We start from the raw sequence: 21397 nt of genomic DNA on the forward strand, positions 1-21397 counted from the left end.
AGTCAGAAGCCGAACCAACTGATACAAAATCAGAAGCCCAACCAACTGGTACAAGATCAGGAGTCCGACCAACTAGCACACAATCAGTAGCCCAATCAATTGGCACAAGATCAGTAGCGCAACCAACTGCTACAAGATCAAGAGATACTATTGAGTCCTTTTCCCTGAAGGACCTTCGTGGCCTAAGAAAGTATTACACTCAACGACCTGATGAATCTATAATTAGTTGGTTAGTCCGTCTTTGGGCTGCTGCAGGCGAGGCTACAATTCTGGATGGCACAGAAGCAAGGCATTTAGGATCCCTGTCACATGATCCAGTTATTGACCAAGAAATGATGAGGGAGGCTCACCCCTGCAGTCTCTGGGAACAGGTCCTGGGAAGTGTGGCACAAAGATATCTGTGTGCAGACAATCTCTATCTGCAGCAAACCCAGTGGAAAACCATTGAACAAGGCATACAGGGCTTGAGAGAAAAGGCAGTGGTGGAGATTGTCTTCTCAGATGACCTAAACACTAGGAACTCCGACTTGATACCATGTACACCTGTGATGTGGCGAAAAATTGTACGACTTGGGCCACAAGAATACTCTTCTGCTTTAGCAATAATGAAGCGGGATGACATGGAGGAGACTGTGCTTGATACGGCGAAGAAGTTTAGAGCATATGCAGATACCGTGCATGGTCCAACACATGCAAGGATCGCAGCTCTGGAAACACAGATGTGGGAATTAGCAGACAAGATGGAGAAGAATCACAAAAAACTCAGGGAGGACATTCTCCAAATCTCTGCAGTCCAGTCAGAGGTTCTGGCACCACATACAAACATTCCCCAGACAGAGAAAGGGCATCCCACAGGCTAAGCCGTGGATCTTCCTGCGTGAATGTGGAGAAAACATGAAAAGATGGGATGGAGAATCTACTGATACTCTGGCACAACGGCTGCATGAATTGTTGGATGGCAAGACTATGAGACGAAGTTCTACCAAGAAGGAAGCAGCTCCGGTTACCCAGGGAAATAAGGATAACCAGAATTAGAGGGGCCCTGCCTCTAGCCAGGTAGAGGCTAGGGAAAACCATGTTTTTTGGACTGTGTGAATTCGTTGGCCTGGCACATCAGAACAACAAATATATCAGGCCTTGGTTGACACTGGTGCACAGTGCACATTAGTCCCATTAAGAGATGCGGGGGAGCACATTTTCCGAAGTTTCCATTGCTGGCGTGACAGGGGGTTCAAAAAATTTTACTTTGGTGGAAGCTGATGTGAGCCTGACTGGAAATGAGTGGAAGAGACACCCTATTGTGACTGGCCCAGAAGCTCCATGCATTTTGAGCATAGACTTCCTTCAAAATGGGTATTTCAAAGATTCAAAGGGGTTCAGGTGGGCATTCGGGATAGCAGCTGTAGAGACAGGGGGTGTTAAACAGTTGAATACCTTGCCTGGACTATCAGAGAACCCATCTGCTATAGGTCTTCGGAAAGCGGAAGAGCAACGAGTGCCAATTGCCACTTTGATAGTGTATCGCCGAAGGTACAGAACAACTCGAAATGCCATGATTCCCATCCACAAGATGATCCGTGAGCTGGAGACCCAAGGGGTGGTCAGCAAAACCCACTCACCTTTCAACAGCCCCATTTGACCTGTGCACAAATCTGACAGAGAATGGAGATTGACTGTGGACTGTGCATTGAACGAAGTGACTCCACCATTGAGTGCTACTGTGCCAGACATGCTGGAACTCCAGTATGAGCTGGAGTCCAAGGCAGCAAAGTGGTACGTCACTATTGACATTGCTAATGCATTTTTCTCCATTCCTCTGTCAGTAGAATGCAGGCCTCAGTTTGCCTTCACATGGAGAGGAGAGCAGCACACCTGGAACCGATTGGCCCAGGGGTGGAAACACTTTCCCACCATCTGCCATGGACTGATCCAGGCTGCACTGGAAAAGGGTGAGGCTCCGGAACATCTACAGTACATTGATGACATCATTGTGTGGGGAAACACAGCAATGGAAGTGTTTGAGAAAGGAGAGAAGATCATCCAGATTCTCCTGAAGGCTGCCTTCACTATCAAGAAGAGCAAAGTTAAGGGACCTGCTCGAGAGACCCAGTTCCTGGGAGGAAAGTGGCAAGATGGATGGCATCATATTCCCACCGAAGTCATCAACAAGATCACAGCGATGTCTCCACCAACCAACAAAAAGGAAACACAAGCTTTCCTAGGTGCCATAGGTTTCTGGAGAATGCACATTCTTGAGTACAACCAGATTGTGAGCCCTCTCTACTTGGTTACCCACCAGAAGAACGATTTCCACTGGGGCCCTGAACAGCAACAAGCCTTTGCCCAGATCAAGCAGGAGATCACTCATATGGTAGCCCTTGACCCAGTCAGGATGGGACCAGAGGTGAAGAATGTGCTCTACTCTGCAGCTGGGGACCATGGTCTGTCCTGGAGCCTTTGGCAGAAGATGCCTGGAGAGATTCAGGGCTGACTACTGGGATTCTGGAGTCAAAGCTACTGAGGGTCTGAAGCCAACTATACTCCAACAGAGAAGGAAACCTGGGCTGCCTATGAAGGAGTTCACGCCGCCTCAGAGGTAGTAGGCACTGAAACACAACTCCTGTTGGCACCTTGACTACCAGTGCTGGGATGGATGTTCAAAGCAGAAGTTCCCTCTACCCACCATGCCACCAATGCCACATGGAGCAAATGGATTGCCCTCATCACTCAGCGCGCCCGCATTGGAAACCCAAATTGCCCAGGGATTTTGGAAATAATTACAAACTAGCCAGAAGGAGAAAACTTTAGTTTCACTGATGAAGAGGAACATGAGCAAGTGACATGTGCTGAAGAAGCTCCACCATACAACCAATTGCCAGCAAAAGAAACACGCTACGCTGTTTTCACTGATGGTTCCTGTCATATTGTTGGGATGAAACGAAAGTGGAAAGCAGCTGTATGGAGTCCCACAAGACAGGTTGCACAAGCTACTGAAGTAGAAGGTGGGTCAAGCCAACTCGCTGAGCTCAAAGCTGTCCAACCGGCCCTGGACATTGCTGAAAGAGAGAAGTGGCCAAAGCTCTACCTCTACACTGATTCATGGATGGTAGCCAATGCTCTGTGGGGATGGCTGGAGAAGTGGAAAAAGGCCAACTGGCAGCGTAGGGGAAAACCAATTTGGGCTGCTGATGAGTGGAAAGACATTGCCAGTTGGGTAGAGAAGCTACCTGTGAAAGTCCGTCATGTAGATGCCCATGTCCCCAAGAGCTAATGAGAAGCACCGAAACAATGAGCAGGTAGATCAGGCTGCAAAGATAGAGGTGTCAAAGATAGACTTAGATTGGCAACACAAAGGAGAGTTGTTCCTGGATCGATGGGCCCATGATGCCTCAGGTCATCAGGGCAGAGATGCCACCTCTAAGTGGGCATGAGACCGAGGGGTGGATCTAACCATGGACAGTATTTCTCAGGTTATCCATGACTGTGAGACGTGTGCTGCCATCAAGCAGGCCAAACGGGTGAAGCCCCTATGGTATGGCAGGCGATGGTCTAAATATAAGTATGGGGAAGCCTGGCAGATCGATTATATTACACTGCCCCAGACACGCCAAGGTAAGCACTATGTACTCACAATGGTAGAAGCCACCACAGGATGGCTGGAGACCTACCCTGTACCTCAGCCCACGGCCTGTAACACCATTCTAGGCCTTGAAAAACAAGTTCTTTGGAGACATGGTACCCCTGAGAGGATTGTGTCAGACAATGGAACTAATTTCAAGAACAGCCTCATCAACAACTGGGCTATCCCCTATCATACACCAGCTTGAGGGAAAGTGGAAAGATACAATGGATTGCTAAAAACCACCCTGAAAGCACTGGGTGGGGTATCATTCAAAAATTGGGAGTAGCATCTAGCAAAGGCCACCTGGTTAGTGAACACCCGAGGTTCCACCAACAGAGCAGGCCCTGCCCAATCCAAGCCCCTACATACAGTAGATGGAGAGAAAATCCCAGTAGTACATGTAAGAGGTTTGCCAGGGAAGACAGTTTGGATCAATTCTGTTTCAAGCACAGACAAACCAATCCATGGGATTGTCTTTGCTCAGGGACCAGGTTGCACATGGTGGGTAAAGCAGAAAGATGGAACCACATGATGTGTATTGCAGGGAGCCCATATTGTTGGGTGAGAACTGTGTGTAACTATCACTGTATGCTGAATGATACTGCTACTGTATGCAGCTGTATATTGCATATTGTTTTTATATAGATATACGTGAGTGCAGAGCTAGAATATAAGTATTAGTTTTGGTAAATTGACAATATGGGGATAAGGGATGGAATGTCCCAGGATGACTTTATGATGCTTGTAACCCCAATCATCTGTTCTGTTTCTGCTGTATATTGAGTTCTGTGCTTTTAAGAGTGGTTCTAAGAGCAAGGAGAAGCGCAGAGTTTGTTTTGAGAAAACTACCTGACTCCTCCACATTCTTCTCTGGACAGGGTATTCGGTGGAGGCTTGGAGAGACTGCAGGACAGAGTTTTTTTGGGGTGGGTTTTGTTTGTTTGTTTGTTTTCTTTTTGTTTTCTTTTTTTTCCCCCCCTTTTTTCTTTCTTTCTTTTTTTTTTTTTTTTTTTTTTTTTTTTTTTTTTTTTTTTTTTTTTTCCCTTTTAGTTCGTTTCAGCTAGCTAGGGCAGAGAAGTTCCCTGGACTGATTTGTTTTTTTTTCCTTTTTCTTGGAACTGTTTAATTTTAAACCTACTCTAGACTGAAAAACCTAGGAGAGCACTGGGGGCTTGCACCTGCGGCCCACCGGGGCCTGGACCTTGGCATTTTCCAGCAGCGCCGGAGGGACTGGGACTGATGAGAGACTGAGAGAGAGTCGAGCTACACCCACGGCAAGAACTTTCTCAATTTGCCATCTCACTCCAGAACGAGAGGTTTTATCATTTCATATTATTCATTTTTTATACTTGTATGTACTTTGTTTGTTAAGTAAAATAGTTTTTTTCCACTTTTCTCCAAAAAAGTTTTTTTACTGGACTGGTTGGCGGGAGGGGCCACTTAGGTTTGCTTCCCAGAGGGATCCCATTCAGGGGTTTTCTCCCAAATTTGTCCCTAAACCAGGACACCTGGTCTTTGCTTCAGCATTCTCATCTCTCTTGACATACACCTTCTGTGCCTCTCTTAAGAGAGCCTCTAATCCCCTTTTTTGCTGACCATCTAACTTCTCTAATTGTCTCTGTATATGTGGCCAAGCATTGGTGACAAAATTTATCTTTAGTAAGATCTGTGTAGCCACCGTATTAGTGTCAACCTCTGAATACTGCCTCATATTTTTCCTCAATCTTCCTTGCCACTCTGTTGGGCTTTCTTCTTTCTTCTGCTGCTCATCAAATGAGTTATGAGCATTCTGGCTTTGTGGAGCAGCTTCTTCAATACCCTTTTCAAATAATGTTCTATATCTTCTATGCTTTGCCTTCCCCTGGGTTTTTGTGGTCTCAATTAGGGCATACTGTGTTTTTTTTCAGGTTCCTAGGAGGTCCTTGCATATGCTCCCTTTCCCATATCCATATCCTAGCTGTCTGGATTATCTGTCTTGTCTCTGGTATAAATAACATGGTAATTATTGATTGCATTTCTTCCCATGTTTAATATTGGGCTCTAAAAATTGGTCTAACTGTTCCGCTAACCTAATGGGGTCTTTTAGTAATCTTTTAAATTCTTCCTTGAACATCTTCACATAAGAGGTACTGAGTGGTCCAGTTACAAATCTAATTCCCCCTGCACCCCACCTGGTGGTACTTCTCTCAGAAGATACAATCACGCTGCTTGGTTCCCATCCCTTTACCTGCTTTCCTCTCATTGTGCCACTCTGTTTCTAGTATTTCAACTAGGTCTATCAGAGGGGAAGGGAGGTGTGGTCAGTGCCAGTTGAGATAGAGGGGAAAAATAATCTAATGGGTCTTATTCTTTACTTTTTGATACTTTAAACATGCTCACCCTTGAAGGTGAAATCTCTCCTTCCCAGCAGGAAAAATAGTCACTCTCTTTCTGATTGAATGTTTTCTTAGCTCTTATGTAGACGTTTAAAGCCCAACATATCTACCCTTCATCCAACCTATACCTTGGCTAGTGCACATGATTGCCTAATTTCTTCTTTAGTCCTCTCCATCATACAGCACTGTATCATCTCAGCCTTGTCCTTATCTCTGGTGTTGGGGTTGTATTTCCACTGGGCTACTGTCTTTCCCAGTGGGTTATCTGGGGGTGTGAGAAATGGATTTGCACTGCTGCCTGCACTGCTAGTTCGACTCAGAGGGTGAGAGATATTATCACTTACTGCATGACAACAGGTAAGCTTCAGTGAACATGATAGGGCACAAAATGCCCGAAGAGCCCAGTGATAATTATAAGAACCTTAAGGCTCTGATCAGATCTAATTCTTGTAACATTTCAAAACAAGTATTAAAAGATTTACTGTCTTAGTTCAAAAGCAGTTTCCAACCTTAGATCATACCTCTGTGTTCACCTTCCCCCTGTGGGATTTTGTAGGACTCAAACTTTACAATATTTTAACATAAATTGAGATCATACAACTGCAAATCTACATGTCACACTTTGATTGACGTATTTAAACAGCCTGCCATGCCTTCTGAGCCCCCTGCTTCCTCGATTGTGTCCGGAAAACACACGCTCCACCCCTAGCCCCCCCCCCCCCCCCCACCCCCCCCCCCCACGAGTCCCTGACTGCATCCTCAAAGCCTCCCTCACCTTCGGTAATAACTAGAGACACTAAAACCCTGAACCCAAAGACACTGAAACCCCTGCCACTCCCACTTATTCTTCCACCATTTTCCCAGTCGTGTCTACCCTATTCCCCACTCAGCATTCCTCCACCCCTGCCTTTATCCACCAATTTAAAAGGGACAGAAACCAAAATTTCTACTGCTTGCAAAGAGGAAGAGGGAAACGATGTCTGGGCTGCCCTGAGAAAAGAGAAGTGAGTCTCTATTGAAAGAAAAGAGGGAGGCTGCTTTATTAACACTACAAAAGGGACAGGCTCTGGCTGCCCTAAAAGGGAGGAATGTGAGAAAAAAACCTGTGATTTTCAAACTTGTTGATGTGGAAATTAGGCAGAACAGATTCCAGTTCTGAGGAAGAGTTTAACCTGTTACATCCTGACCCCATGAATACAGAATGGGAACCAGGTTTGATTCCTCTTGTCTCAGAAGAGTAATTCAAAATTACTGATTGATTGGGCTGAAAAAAGATGTCAAGTCATGCAAGACAAAGACTTTAATTCACCATATAGAGAGCTCCTTGCTATGCCAGTTAAGTATGGGATAAATAATGCTAATCCTTGGTGGGAACCTGTATCACATTATGATATTAAGGAGTTATTACAGACTTACAGCAGCTTAAGGTCCCCATATTTCAACAATGTGGTGAGAAGTATATATGATTCTTATGACCTAACACCTTCAAACGGTTGTAATATTTTGTCTATGATTTTAATGAACTCACAGTATTCTGTAGGACTTAGAATAGCGAAAGCAGCTTAACAGATTGATAGAGAGCTAGCTATGCTGGAGGTCCTAATGCCCAACTTAAGATGGGTCAATTAGCTGGAGATCCTCCAAATGATATATCAGAGGATCCAGCAAAAGCTTTGCCTAGGGAGGTACTCAGAGATATTAAAAACGCAGCCTGTAAGGCTCTTTTGACTGTGCAACATGCAGAAACCCATGAAAATGCCTATTCCCTAATTCAAAGCAAAAACTGAATCTTAGGGCGCCTTTTTAGTCTGTTTAACACAAGCAGTTCAAAGGCAGTGTCCTGATGAAGCAGTTTATCCTCATTTAACTAAAAGCCTCACCTTGGCTAATGCAAATAATAAATGTAAAAGGGTCATTCTAGCTTTACCAAAACAGCCACCAACAATGCCACAAATGCTCACTGCTTGCAGCAAGCTGGGCACTCCACAGCACATTGTGACCATACAAGGTAATACACTAGGAGAACAACTTCCAAAATCCCAAGATTTGCTGAGAGATAAACTCAAAAGAGCCCTTGAGGCTCAGACAAAAACTATTGAAAAAACCCTCGTGCTTTACAGATGGAGCCCATTAAAAGGCCATGTTTTAACTGTGGAAAACCTGGTCATTTAAAAAAAGACTGTTAAAAGGCAGTGAAAAAAGCAAAATTACCTAATATTTGCCCTCAGTGTTGAAAAGGGAGGCATTACGTGAACCACTGTCAGTGAACGACTGTCATTCCAAATTTGACGCAGAAGGAGAACCTCTGTCAGGAAACTACAAAAACAGCACACAGCACCACTGTGTGATGAAACAAATAATGGCAGCTCAATCACAAAAGAACTTGGGCAACCTGAAAATATCTAGAAAGAACCCCAACCAAATGCAATGTGTGAAATCACCAGTCATATCTCAAGCAACTCCAACTTATTACCCCCAAAGGGCACGATGTAAGCTAGCAACTTCTAAATAATATACTTTAAAAAAGACTTTTGACATGAATATATACCCACAGGAGTTACTAGTACTTCACAACAGAGACAAGACTTCTTAATTATAGACAAAGACAAGAACATAATTCTTAGACTTTCAGTTTTTCCAACTGTTGTTTCCATGAATTGTAACGAAGGGCTGATAGTTTTAGCTCTTGCTTACAATGCACCAGTGGTAATTCAACCAAAACCACTAATAGCTATTGCTATTGCATTGCCAATGAATATAGCTAAGCAAGCTATATATCAAGAGACTCCTCTTTTAACTAAGTGAGCTGCGTACTGAAAAATACCACTTGAGAGCTTTAGCCCAGCGTCTAATATCCTTCAGGTAAAACATGTTAGCAGTAAACAGCCACAGCTGACTTGCAGTCTAACAAACCTTGTTAAAACAGTTAACATTACCGGCATACTAGACACTAGTGGTGATGTCACTGTAATTTCTTATGTGTTTTAGCCAAGCAATTAAAATCTAGTGACACCCCTGAGTGCTCTCACAGGGATTAAAGGAACCACACTTTGTCTGCAAAGTAAATTCATTACTACTGTTACAGGTCCCAAAGGGAAGTGATAATCTGTCCCTTCGTGGTACAGAAGCCCATCACAGTGTAAGGGAGAAATGTACTGTCCCAGTAAGGGACAAAAATAGAAGTGAGTTTTTGACAGGAGCCATGACAGCATCTGCCATTCTAAAACTATAATAGAAAACTGACAACCCTGTTTAGGTGAGTCAGTGGCTTCTAGCAGAGAAAAAACTAGGTGTCCTCAAAAAATAAGTAAATAAACAATTATAAAAAGGTCACACGCAGCCCCACAAATAGCTCTTAGAATTCCCCAGTGTTTGTCATTCACAAAAAAACTTCAGATTCCTAGAGATTACTTCACACCTTAAGAAAGATCAATGAAATGATAGAGGACATGAGATGCCTACAATCTAGACTTCCTTCTCTTTCAATGATTCCAATAGACTAGTCTCTTGTTCTCACTGACTTAAAAAACTGTTTTCTTAACATTCCACTGCATCCAGAAGATGCTCCTCAATTTGCCCTTTCAGTTCCAACCATCAATAAAAGAGAACCACTTCAAAGATATCACTAGAAGGTTCTACCACAAAAGATACAAAATTCTTCCACAATTTGTCAATATTTTATAGCACAAGCTTTGTCTCCAGCCCAACAAAAACACCCACAATCAAAGATTTTACATTACATAGACAATTTAATCAATGCAGCAACAATTCAAAAAGAAATAGAACAAACTCAAGACAGCATCATCACTGAAGTTCAAAATGTTAGATTAGAAATTTTTACATCAAAAATACAAGAAATCCCACCCTAAAAATATTTACGATTGAAGAAAACAGAAAAATCAAACCAAAGAAAATACGATTCTACACCAGTGTCAACACCTTACAAGATTTACAACAATTTTTAAGAGAAATTAATTAGATCGTATCTGTTTTAGCAATCACTATCAGTGAACTTACCCTGCTTTTTAACTTATCAAGAGTAGACTGTGACATCAAATCTCCTAGAACTTTAACACCTAAAGCTCAAAAAGCCCTTGAAAAAGTCACTGAAGCTTTTAAAAAAAGACAAGCACACTGTTGTGCTCCAGAAAAGCCATTTTTTTCTTAGTGCTAAAAAAAAATGCACCTTTATGGTCTCATTTTTCAATAGAACACTTCTAAAAAAGATCCTTTGTTAAGCATAGAGTGAATTTTTCTTTCTTATACGTTCCAAAAACAATTTTTAAACCATAGGAATAACAACTCCAATCATAATTAGAACCAAACCAAGATTGCTAAGTATAGCAAGCCAAGATTTTGTGATTATTTATATACCTATAAAAAGAGATTACCTTGATTAGACTTTACAAAATTCAAAAGACTTGCAAAATGCATTGTTAAATTATTTGTTCTGTTCATTACACAAACCACAAATTGTTATAAGCAAAATTAAGTTTTAGAAAAAATCCCATACTAAGTAAAGTCTTTAAGTCCTATAACTCTCTCCACTGATGGATCAGAGAAAACACACAAATCAGTAAAAGTATGGCAAAATCAAATGACCAAAACATTAAAGTCAAATGTTCAAATAGTAGAAAACTCTCCTCAGATTGTTAAATTAGCCACAGTAGTTAAAGCGTTTCAGCTCTTTTCAGAACCTTTTAATTTAATTACAGATTCATCTTATGTTACTAGTATTAATAAAAAAAATTAGATCAGTTTTAAAAGGTTACAAATTATACCCTTTATCATTAACTTTCATGTCTTTATACAATTTTGCAATACAAAACTAACCAGTATTTTGTCTCTTGTATCAAACCTCATTCCTGACTTCCAAGATTCATCACAAAAAGAAATACAAGAGCAAACAAACTGACAATAGTTGTTTCAAACACTTTGGCAAACATTTTTGAACAAGCAAACCTAAGTCATACCTTTTTCCATCAAAATGTACAAGCACTCATGCAAATGTTTCACATCTTTAAAAGTTAAGCAAAAGCCATTATTATCACTTGCCATAATTGTCAACTTGTACAGCCTCCTGTTTCTACAAAAAACTGTCAACGCAAGAGAGGTGCAAAGCCTGCCACTATAGCAGACAAATATCACCAAATAAAGAGATTACGGTTCATACTCAACCTCCAAGAACTGCAAACCTTAAGTTTTATATCAGTGTTAAAACTATAAAAATCTTTAGTGTTGTAGAGCTCTTTTAGCAAAAACATACTCTACTCTCCATCGTGTTAAAAAAAAATCCCAAGACATCCAAATTTTCAAAATTGAGTGCAAACAAGACAATTTAATGCCTTATAGTTGGCCAGTCCCTAAACAAATTTGGGAAAACACAAAAGCCAAATGTACCCAAAAAATTTACTTAAAAAATAAAATACATAGAAAAGCCTTTTACCAAGAGTAGCTGAACAAAAACATAGTTAAATCAAATGATGTATTAGTGCTTATTGGTTTTACTTACTTACTTTCACAACGCAAATATACCTGTAAATCAACCCAAAACAAATGTTTAAGTTGCTTTAGCCAAGTCAGCAAGCTCAGACACCATATGTTTGACTAATTCAAGTGCAGATAAACCCTTTGCGACCTGTTTAGTCAGTGTACCAGTACCAACCAAAGACTAGCCAGTACCTAACTGTAACTATTATTAGCGTGCAGTTGCCAATGAGACAAATCCCGTAACTGATTAGTATCATTAAGCCCCTAATATTTTTAAAGCACCATTTAAACATCAAGAATTGGAAATTCTTAGTTCTTTGGCAATAGAATTTTGTACTATGTTTCAGTATCAGAAAAATCCACACTTAAATGTTACTCCCCATCATCCTATGTACAAAACCTCAAGTTTTTGGTACAATTGTACTGCCCCTTGACCCCCTAAAGGTAAGGCTATTAATCTTAACGAATTCCCACAGCAATTGCCAAAAAAAAAAATTAGCTCCTTTGTGAAGATAGAGACTAGCAGGGCATTCCCTCAAAAATTAAAAGTAGCCATATAGCACCAGACAGCTTACTGTGATAACACCCTTATATTGAAAAGGCCATCAAGAAAAAACATATTTAAAAAAGTCTGGCCATCATTAAAAAGAAAATGGTAATAACAAATTTAAACCCTAAAACCTTACGAAACAAATGACATCAAGTTTATTTTTACCTCAACACACCTCAACTGTAACATTAAAACAATTAAACAAAGTGTGAAAGAAATCAATGCTACTTCCATTGTAATTAGTAATATAATAACAAATACTAGTGCTGTTAGATATACAACATTACAGAACAAAACCACCACAATTTTCTCTTACTAGTACATACACATAACAGTAAAAAATTTAAAAAAATGAGTTGTATAAATTTATCTGACCATTCAAAATCCATCCACAAACAGCTTCAAAAACTACAAGATTTAACAAAATCAAATAAAAACAAACAATAAATCGCAATTAGACAACTTATTTAGAAAATAGAACTTTACACCTTAACTAAAAGAACTTTACAAAATAAGTTGATATGTATTAATTATTACAGTAACAATACTAGTAATAATACCTTGTGCACTTCACTGTGTGCAGCAAATAATAAATAAAACCATCAAAAAAGTTTTTACAGTCCAAGAAAGAGGCGGAGATGTGAGAAAAGGATTTGTAGAGGATTCTCAAAGCCTGACTGAAAGCTCACATAATCTTGTATATCTGTCTTCAAACTCTGAGTTAGAGTGTGCTGACTTAGAAAGGCCATGGAATAGAGAAGACATTGCTCAGAGAGAAATTAAACTGGAAACAAGTTTCAAACAATGGCCTTGCATACAGACCAGATATTTTGGAATATCAGAACTGTGAAAGATGCATTGTAATAAGACAATGTGGGATAAAATAATAGGTGGTGGGTGTTATAAGTAATAGCAGCATTATGTGGCAAAAGCTAATAGGTTGAAAAGCATTTATAAGGTATTGTAAAAATGAAATAGCTTGACTTCTGATAGAATGGAATTGAGTTTTACATCTCTTGTATCTCACCCATCTACAAGATTGATAATGGAATAAAATCTTTTAAAAACACCTCTCAGTTGCCCTGTCTCTGCAGAGCTGGGTTTTTCCAACATGGGGTTATATCTGTTGGTACCTCTTCAGTTTCTCCTTCTCCTATTGGGGGTTCCCTACTTGCTCCTAATCCCATCCTGACAGTCAACCTCAGGCCTGCCCAACAAGGCCCGCCTTCCCAAGCAGCCAATCACAGGCCCACTCAACAAGGCCCACCTTCCCAAGCAGCCAACCAGCTAGAAGGAAAAAGAAGGAAAAAGAAAGGAAGGAAAAAAAGAAAAGAAAGGAGAAATAACTTTACCTTCTTCCCAGAAAACAAAAGCAAATAAGCAACTCACCTACAATCTGTGGACCCCCATACCACCAGATCAGCTCTGCTGCTCCTCTCACCAATGCAGCTCTGTGCTCCGGTGTCTTTCGGTGTGCTAGCACAGGCAGCTGCCAAAAGTTGCTCATGTGGTCCCCTGCGATTGCGCAGCTTTATGCCAGCGGATCACAAAGAAGCCACTGTATTTTGGCACCCCAGTGCCTTTCAGCATGCTAGCACGGGGCAGATGCTGAGAGCTATCCACGTGGTTTCACTTGCAGTTTCCGAGACCCCAGTACAACCAAACCAGCCCCCAACCCTCAGCAGTGCCTCACAAACTACATTCGGCACTGACTCTGCTGACTCTGCTGGGTCAGCAAGTGTTGGGAGTTACTGTGCAAGGTCCCCGCTGGCTGCCACCCACACGGTACAGCTCCTGCTCACGGTTTACAAGCCACTCCACACAACTAAGCTAGCTCCTGACCCTCAGCAGTGCTGTATGCGAACTGCATTCAGCACTGCCTCTGCTGGGTTGGCAAGCAACAGGAGTTACTGTGCTGGGTCCTTGCTGGCCATTACCCAGGTCGTCTCATGCCCCACCCCCTCCCCCCTCCCTCAGCCTGGCAACCATGCTCAATGGGGTCAGCCCTGCCGGGCGCTACTACACTTGGCGCCTCCAGTCCCTGCTGCTTGGCGTTTCCCATCGCCGCCTGTTCCCACTTTTCTACCCCTCTTTCATTCGCATCATGCTGTCCATGGTTCTCTTGCTTCCCTCTTGCTCTGTGTCCTGCCTGCAGTTTCTTCACTGCCCCTTTTTCTTTCACACGAGTCCTGGCCTTTTACAGTTCCTCGCTTTCCTCTTACTTCGTGTCCCACCCTGCCAATCTGTCCAACCATCTAGTATCTTTACACTCTAATGGACCAGGAACAGATCCCATGCACTACTTGCCTGGAGCTGATGTTTGTGCACCTGGATTACAGATGAACAATCTTGCCAAAGCAACTGGGAGGATGGTACTCACCTTCCCCTTCTTCTTTTTCATTATTCAGTCTTTTGTTGTCTCCAGGGTGTCAACCTGCCAATTCTCAGTGACCCGAAAAGAAGTCAACTGAGCTCCTGAACTTGGCGGGGTGTGTGCCTCCCTCTCAAAATCTCCCAGGTTCACAGAGAGGAGGTTTTACTCCTGGATGAGTCCCCATTTGTGAGAAATGATGCTCACTTTTAAAATTTCTAAGGCTTATTAAACCTTTACAAAATAATACAAAAATACTGAATAAGGAAAATTACAGCACTGGGAGCATGAGACTAAACTGCCATCTGCTTGGCCACAAAATGGCTGCTCCACCTTTTTATACACCTGGTGTTGCATCAGGTAACCTTTACCCCTCCCAAAGTCCATCTGTCAACTCTTCTTTGCTGTCCATTGATGGAGACTACTTTCTTGCAACTTGATTGGAGGTCAGGTATTGCCATGCTGTGCCTCTTAGTAACAAGCCTGCCCTTTCCCCAAATGCCCCAACTACTAAGGCTGTCCAGTGACAACAGGAGGGGGAGGGGAAAGAGGAATATGGGGAGAAGATATCACAATAACATAACTTTATATCAATAAAACTTCCCTTAACATTCACAAAATATTAAACCCTTAATTGTGAGAGACAACCATTGCACTACCCATTGTCCTAGGTTACAATGTAAAATGTGCCCAAAGTATGTATTCTATCACCATCTACATGAAATGTTGAAACTAAGTTGTGCACCACTGTTTCCCTTGCCCCCTCCCTCCAGACCATCTTCTGTTAATGGCCCCTCAATGCCTTCCTGCATAACTCATAGATAACTCCCTCCAGGAGCTGTCTCTGTTTAATGGGCAATCAAGGACCCATTACAAAACTAATAAAATGATATCAGTCCACTGTGAGATGCTCCGCCCAGGGGGAAGAGCCAAGCATTCCCACCTGGATATAATCTGGGATTTGGGACAGCACAGGCAGCTGTACCCACTGGATTCCCAGAGGACAAGAGCTACCAGACCTTTCTGCAAGAACACTGCTTCAACAAGACCACTTCATCTAGACTGCTACCACCACGGTTTCAGGTTGTATTCTGACTCTGTCGGTGATCTTTTGTACCATTGCATGTGTTTTATTTTATTTTATTTTACTTTTTTTTTTCCTCCCCTATTAAATTGTTTTTTTTCTGACTTAGAGTCTCTCGCTGGTTTTGCCTTCAAGCCAGCACACCCATCTATAACAAAACTTATATCAATTCTGATGTGCCACCAGAAACTCCAGGGAAGTACAGAACAAATTCCTAGAATGTCACGCTGTTTACAGTGGACATCTCATTTGTCATGACAACAAGAAAAGAGAAATCTTTTCAAACAATCTTTTGTTGGATGTGGTGGTTCTTTAGAGAGACCCAGATGACCGTCGATGGCAAAAGGCACAGAACCTGCTCTCTGTCCGGGGGGATATCACAGCTTTATTCTTAGGGGTCCTGCCCCCGTCGGCCTGAGCTCAGTACTTAGCTCCTTCCCCGTCCCTGTCCAGTCCCAGAGTGACTGAGGCCCTGTCAGTCCCGGGGATTTTTCCCAGGGGGGACGGGCCTAGAGGCAGGGACAAGCCACTACCCAATCAGGGATAAGGTGGGCGTGGAACAGAGTTGGGTTACATTTCAGTGTGGAAGGAGGAGGGGGGGGCGGGGGGGGGGGGGGGGCGGCAGTGGGGTTGTGCCGAGCAGGGACAAACCATGTGATACAGTTTCCAACGGGGACAGGGGATACAATAGAAAACATTACAAACCCTAATATAAAAATGAAATGCAATATAAACCCAATTAACACACTGTAACAGTTGGAGTCTCTGCTTGCTCTGATACTCTAATTCACAGTGCCTTTTCATCTGCATTGGTCTGTAACACAGGTTGGGTCAGAAACAACTGCCTGCATGGAATAAGCAAAAAATACTTTAAAATACCCTTTTAGGCATCCCAACATAAGAAAAGCAACACAAAACCATTATAAACTAATAAATATTGCCAGGACTGCTAAAAGGTTCAAGATGTTTTATGCATAAAATAATTTCAGAATTGAAATATCAGTCCTTCAGGTGGATAAGCAGAATTGATTAATTCAGTGATTGGACAAGAATCTTTAAAACACACATTGTAATTCTGCCTCAGAGCTGACAAATGAAAGTAAATACTTAAGAAAAATAAAATATAGCTTTTTTTTTTTTTTTAAAGTCTACTAACTCCATTTATTTTATACACCAGAACAGGAAAGACCACCTACCTTTCTTCCTCCTGTGTTTAGGCGAAGAGGAGTTAGGAAGGGATCAAAAATCATATGGCTGGTTTCAATATTGACAGGTGACTGTCTTTTACCAACAGAGCAAAGATTCCAAGCTGAGTTCACCAAACCCCAAAAGGAGGGCACTGCAAAATATAAGAAAGTGCAAGTTTAAGGGACAGTACATGTCAGGCAGATGGCCAAGTAATTAAACTTTTCAGACTGTCTGCACACAAACTTTGAAAGCAGGCTGAAAACAGGCAAATTCATCTTGCATTTGAAATTCAAAACTTCATACAACAAGATGAAAACATATGGTTTTATATAATTTTGTATCAGAAAAGAAGATGGGTTAGTTCTTTTCCTCTCAGATATAATCCCAGGTTCAATAATAAACAGCTCCTTTGCTATTACGGAATATTTACTGAGCAATAGGAATGTGACTCACTAGTCCTTATGTTAACTTTGCATATATTCCATGTGTCCTTGGACTGAAACTCTTCCATTCTACTCAGCTTTAAAAAAAAAAAAATACTTAAAATATTTAGAGAAATTCATTAAAACCCATAGGATTGTTGTAAGAGAAACACACACTGTGAAAATGGAGAACAGGACTGCTCTCTTGAGGTTTGTCATGGGTGAGTACAGTTTGGGTTTTTAGTTACAGAGGAATGTAGAATAATTTTCCGGGTCAGGACCTGGGAATTGCTTTAGAAAAGACGGGGACCTATCAGAGGGTTAGTTGGAATATTGGCATCTGTTTTGACCACTGAAAATTGTCAGCTACGACTTTGGGAAGTACCATTTAAGACCCCTTGATTTCCTGTAGGTGGGCTTTTTCCCTCTTTCCTTTGGCCAGAGAGAGACAGGTAACAGCGAGTTGGGCCTGCTGCTTCCCCCCTTTGGGAAGGAGCTGGCCTGAGGCCTGGCCGGATTCTATCGACTCCCAGGGCGGGGGAAGGAGAGTCTGATGCTTTACAACAACTACTTTCTCCAAACTTCCCTGGAGCAGGGAGGGATCGATCTCTACCAGGCCCCTGATAAGAGCTATGGGCACCATTTAGGCTGAGGCCGCCCCGATTTACACCGAGGGGTGGGCCAAAAAGGCATTTATGATCCTGCCTAGGTTTTTTTTTTGTGATTCCAGACTGCCTGGGTGTTCTGATCGCTGATGTTTCTGCGTGAGTTCTTCCTCCCTCACCAGCGCAGCCTTGAACATCTAATACCATGAGCTACCACGGGAGAGAAAAGACTTTGGGCAGATTTAACCCTTTCCTGGCAACATGAAGCTTCCAGAGGCTGACCCTTTTCTGAGAGAGAAAAGAAAGGGACAGAGAGAACATAAAGAAGAAACAGCATGAAGTCAGTAGAGTGAGAGTGAAAAGACTATTGGGACAGAGGGTTGAAGAGTTGGTTATTCCATTCTTATTTGAGCCATGGAAATGAACTCTATATTTAGATTATACCTTTAAATCAAGGGAAAGATATGCATTTGGGGAGATGATTGTTTAGATTTGTGTGTGGATTTGAGAAAAGGTGTTTGTGATGGACTAAGTAATAATAATACTATAAGATGCTCTAACAAAGATAGAGATGAGAAGCCCTCTGCACCAGTGAAGAAAGGAGAAGATATCTCTGTACAATGAGATGAAGAATCCTTTTGCCTTTAGTTATTCATCTTTAAAAGCTGACACCCCAATATGCAAGCGTCTAAGACCCATGACCCATAAGCAGCTTGGGAACCTGCTAATGGGAGGAGTCACAAAGGCAGGTTTCCCTGGGCGGCTGGTTTTTGTGGCAGTTAAAAACCCACAAGAGAACTGTTCTAGGTTGTCAGTGGGATCCATGACTCTAAGAGAGACTCTTCTCCTAAAGAATTGATGAAAGACTATTGTTAAATGGTGAAAGTGACCGAAATTTACGAGTTTTGTCTCTTTATGTTGTTTTGTAGGAAAGTTAACAGTTTGTAAGGGGAGGGAAGAGTGCTTTTGGAGTTTCATTCTGTTTTGTTTTAGGTTTTTTTCCCAACTTTCTTTTTCCATTATTTTAGTGTGTGTTAATAAAGCTATTTGTTAATTTTTAAGGTTGAGCCTGCTTTGTTTTTCTCCTAGTCTCTCTCCTACAGAAAAAGAGTGAGTACTAAGACCAGAATTTAGTGAATGTGAAACCAATACATTAATTGGTGTTTCTGCCCAGTTTTCGAAATTAAAACCATTACAAGATTTTACCTATATCTGTTCTGTTCACCCAAATCTTTCTTTAGATAAAGTTTTAATTAAAAAAAAAAAAAAATTGTTGGAGAAGTCACTCTGGTGGTGAGGAAGGACAAGTTCCTTTCCTGGGCATGCAATGACTTGGAACAAGAAGAAAACCCTGACTGTGGATAAACTGAGTTACTTCCTGCATTTCCTAATTGGAAAAAAAAAAGGTGATATTGCTGCATATCAGGGAACTGCAGCTGAGGGTCCCATTGCTTCTCATCTGCACTTTACAGACAAGATCAACCTGGACTTCTCTTTGGCTAATGAAAACATTTCTGTAGACGAGTGGAGTGCAATTACAAGATACACAAAGGACATATTTTGATTTGTGTCTGCAACTTTGACCCTGTCAGAATTTTTCTGTACTTTTGTGTAGCAGTTGGAAATGTCACAATTTTCTTGTGAGGATTTTTTTGGCTCTTTTTTTTTTTTTTCCTTTCTACATGTTGCTAAAAGTTTTCACAGCCTTTAAGCCTCAAACATTCTTCTCATGTCCAAACTGTGTGTGACAAAGCCTCCAAACCCAGACTGTGGTCAGTTGGATGCAGGACTTTGTAGTGTGAATGTTTGCTCCTGATAGCAGTTTTTTGCTACTCTAGTGGGAGATATATGGAATATTGGCTGGATTTAACCTCACATTTACACTGGGCTTAACACATTGTCTTGGATAATGTAATTAAAAATGTGTATTCTGTTGCATCTGTTGAAAGCTGTTTTTTGAGAGATGTTTTATCCTTCTCTTATAACTCCAGGGGGGAGAGGGTCGGATGCCTTCTGATAATGGCCCAGCCATTAAAACCAGGTGGGGCAGTGTTTCTTCTCTCTTTCACCACCCCTCCATCCTCCAGGGGGACATCTTCTGATAATGGGCCTTTGGGGCCCACCAACGACATGACCCATTCCATCATCCCATTGTGAGATGCTCCACCCAGTGGGGGAGTGTTGGAGTCCAGGGCATTCCTTTGGTTGCCCTGGAGGGTCAGGGACCTGGGCAGGGGGGTCTGGGACCCCAGCCTAGAGCCCAGAGCTCAGAGAGACACTGGATTTGATTGCAGTCCATGGGAAAGGCTTCTTGCACTGCAGGAAGCATTGCAGGCCACAAGAGTGTGAAAAATAGTAGTTTAGTATATCACAGGGTGAAAAAACAGTGGGTTTGGGATTTTTGGCATTGAAGTGAATGGGGCAAGATGGAGATTTTGGGGCGTTGTCTCCTTCTTCTTCCTTTTTGTTCCCTCACTCCATTTCTGCAGTGACGTTGGCACAAAGTAGTTAGTGAGGATTGGGTCAGAGTAGAGATGACCTTTTTAGTATTAGTGATAGGCATTGGTGAGAAATAGTAAATAAGAAATACGTAGCAATTAGTGTAAAAGATAAGGACAACCCAGCTTGGGGGGAGACGTGAGAAGTCCAAGCCGCGGCAAACATCTTGTTGGACTGAGAAAATTGTAAGATAAGAACTAATAAACGAAGTATGCAACCTTGAAAAATCCGTCTCTTCCTTCGGTTTGGCACAGAGCTTTGCAGAGGGCAAAAAAGACTCTAAAACCACCTGAATGCCGGGGAATTTAAACTCCTGAAAAGGAGCCCCCGACAACTGCCTCCCTGGGTGGGCAGAAACAGGGGAGGAGCCAACTGTCCCTACTAGATAAAAACTGGGACTGAAGGACATGAGGTATCTGTTTTTTCCACTGGATGCCCGGAGGAAGACTGGACCAATTTCACCACTGGACTTACTACAGGACCATCTCTACTCCACAGAACCACATCTGTTACACCAGGAGGACTTATTTGGAGTGCTTCCAACACCCTGACCAACAGGGTGCTGGTCGTATCCCTGACTCTGTCAGGGCTTTTTCCAGGATTTTTGTTTGCTTGCTTGCTTGGTTTTTTGTATTACTACATTTGTATTTTCCTTTTTTTTAAATAGTCCTAGTAAAGAACTGTTACTCCTATTCCCATACCTTTGTCTGAAAGCCCCTAATTGCAAAATTATAATAATTTGGAGGGAAAGGAGTTTACATTCTCCATTCCAAGGGAAGCTCTAGCTTTCCTTGGCAGTCAACTGTCTTTCAAAACCAAGACACACATTGAGAGGATATTCCTTGGAGGGGAAAAAGGTGGAAAATATCTTCTGACTAGTGTAGCCCTAGGACAAGGGTGATCTTGGTGTTTTCCTTACGTGTTTTATACAACTCAGGGGTTTTCTTTGCCTTCAAAGTTTGAGTGTAGGTGTAAAACTTTGGTTGGGTTAATATACATTTCATGTCACTTTTCTACAAAATTAGATAAACTTTCTAGGGAATTTTTAGGTTGTTGCTTGCACAGCAAAACCTCCCTGTGTCTGCGCAGGAGTGATGGAAAGTGTTTTTTAGATGTGGCCTGGTGCAGTAGTTCAAGTGTTAACATCTACAGATGTAACATCTACAGATGTTAACACTCTTATTACAACAT

General features: G+C 41.9%; 1 protein-coding gene across 1 annotated transcript in view; it reads right to left on the reverse strand.

Moving 5' to 3' along the window:
• CA10 (carbonic anhydrase 10) overlaps positions 1 to 21397 on the reverse strand; it is a 273558-nt gene that overhangs the window by 154541 nt on the left and 97620 nt on the right. The window contains 1 exon segment of the mRNA XM_040081363.2: positions 16689 to 16831. Coding sequence (XP_039937297.1) covers positions 16689 to 16831 — 143 coding nt within the window.

This window comes from Hirundo rustica, chromosome 18 (genome assembly GCF_015227805.2).
Source record: "Hirundo rustica isolate bHirRus1 chromosome 18, bHirRus1.pri.v3, whole genome shotgun sequence".
Lineage (NCBI taxonomy): Eukaryota > Metazoa > Chordata > Aves > Passeriformes > Hirundinidae > Hirundo > Hirundo rustica.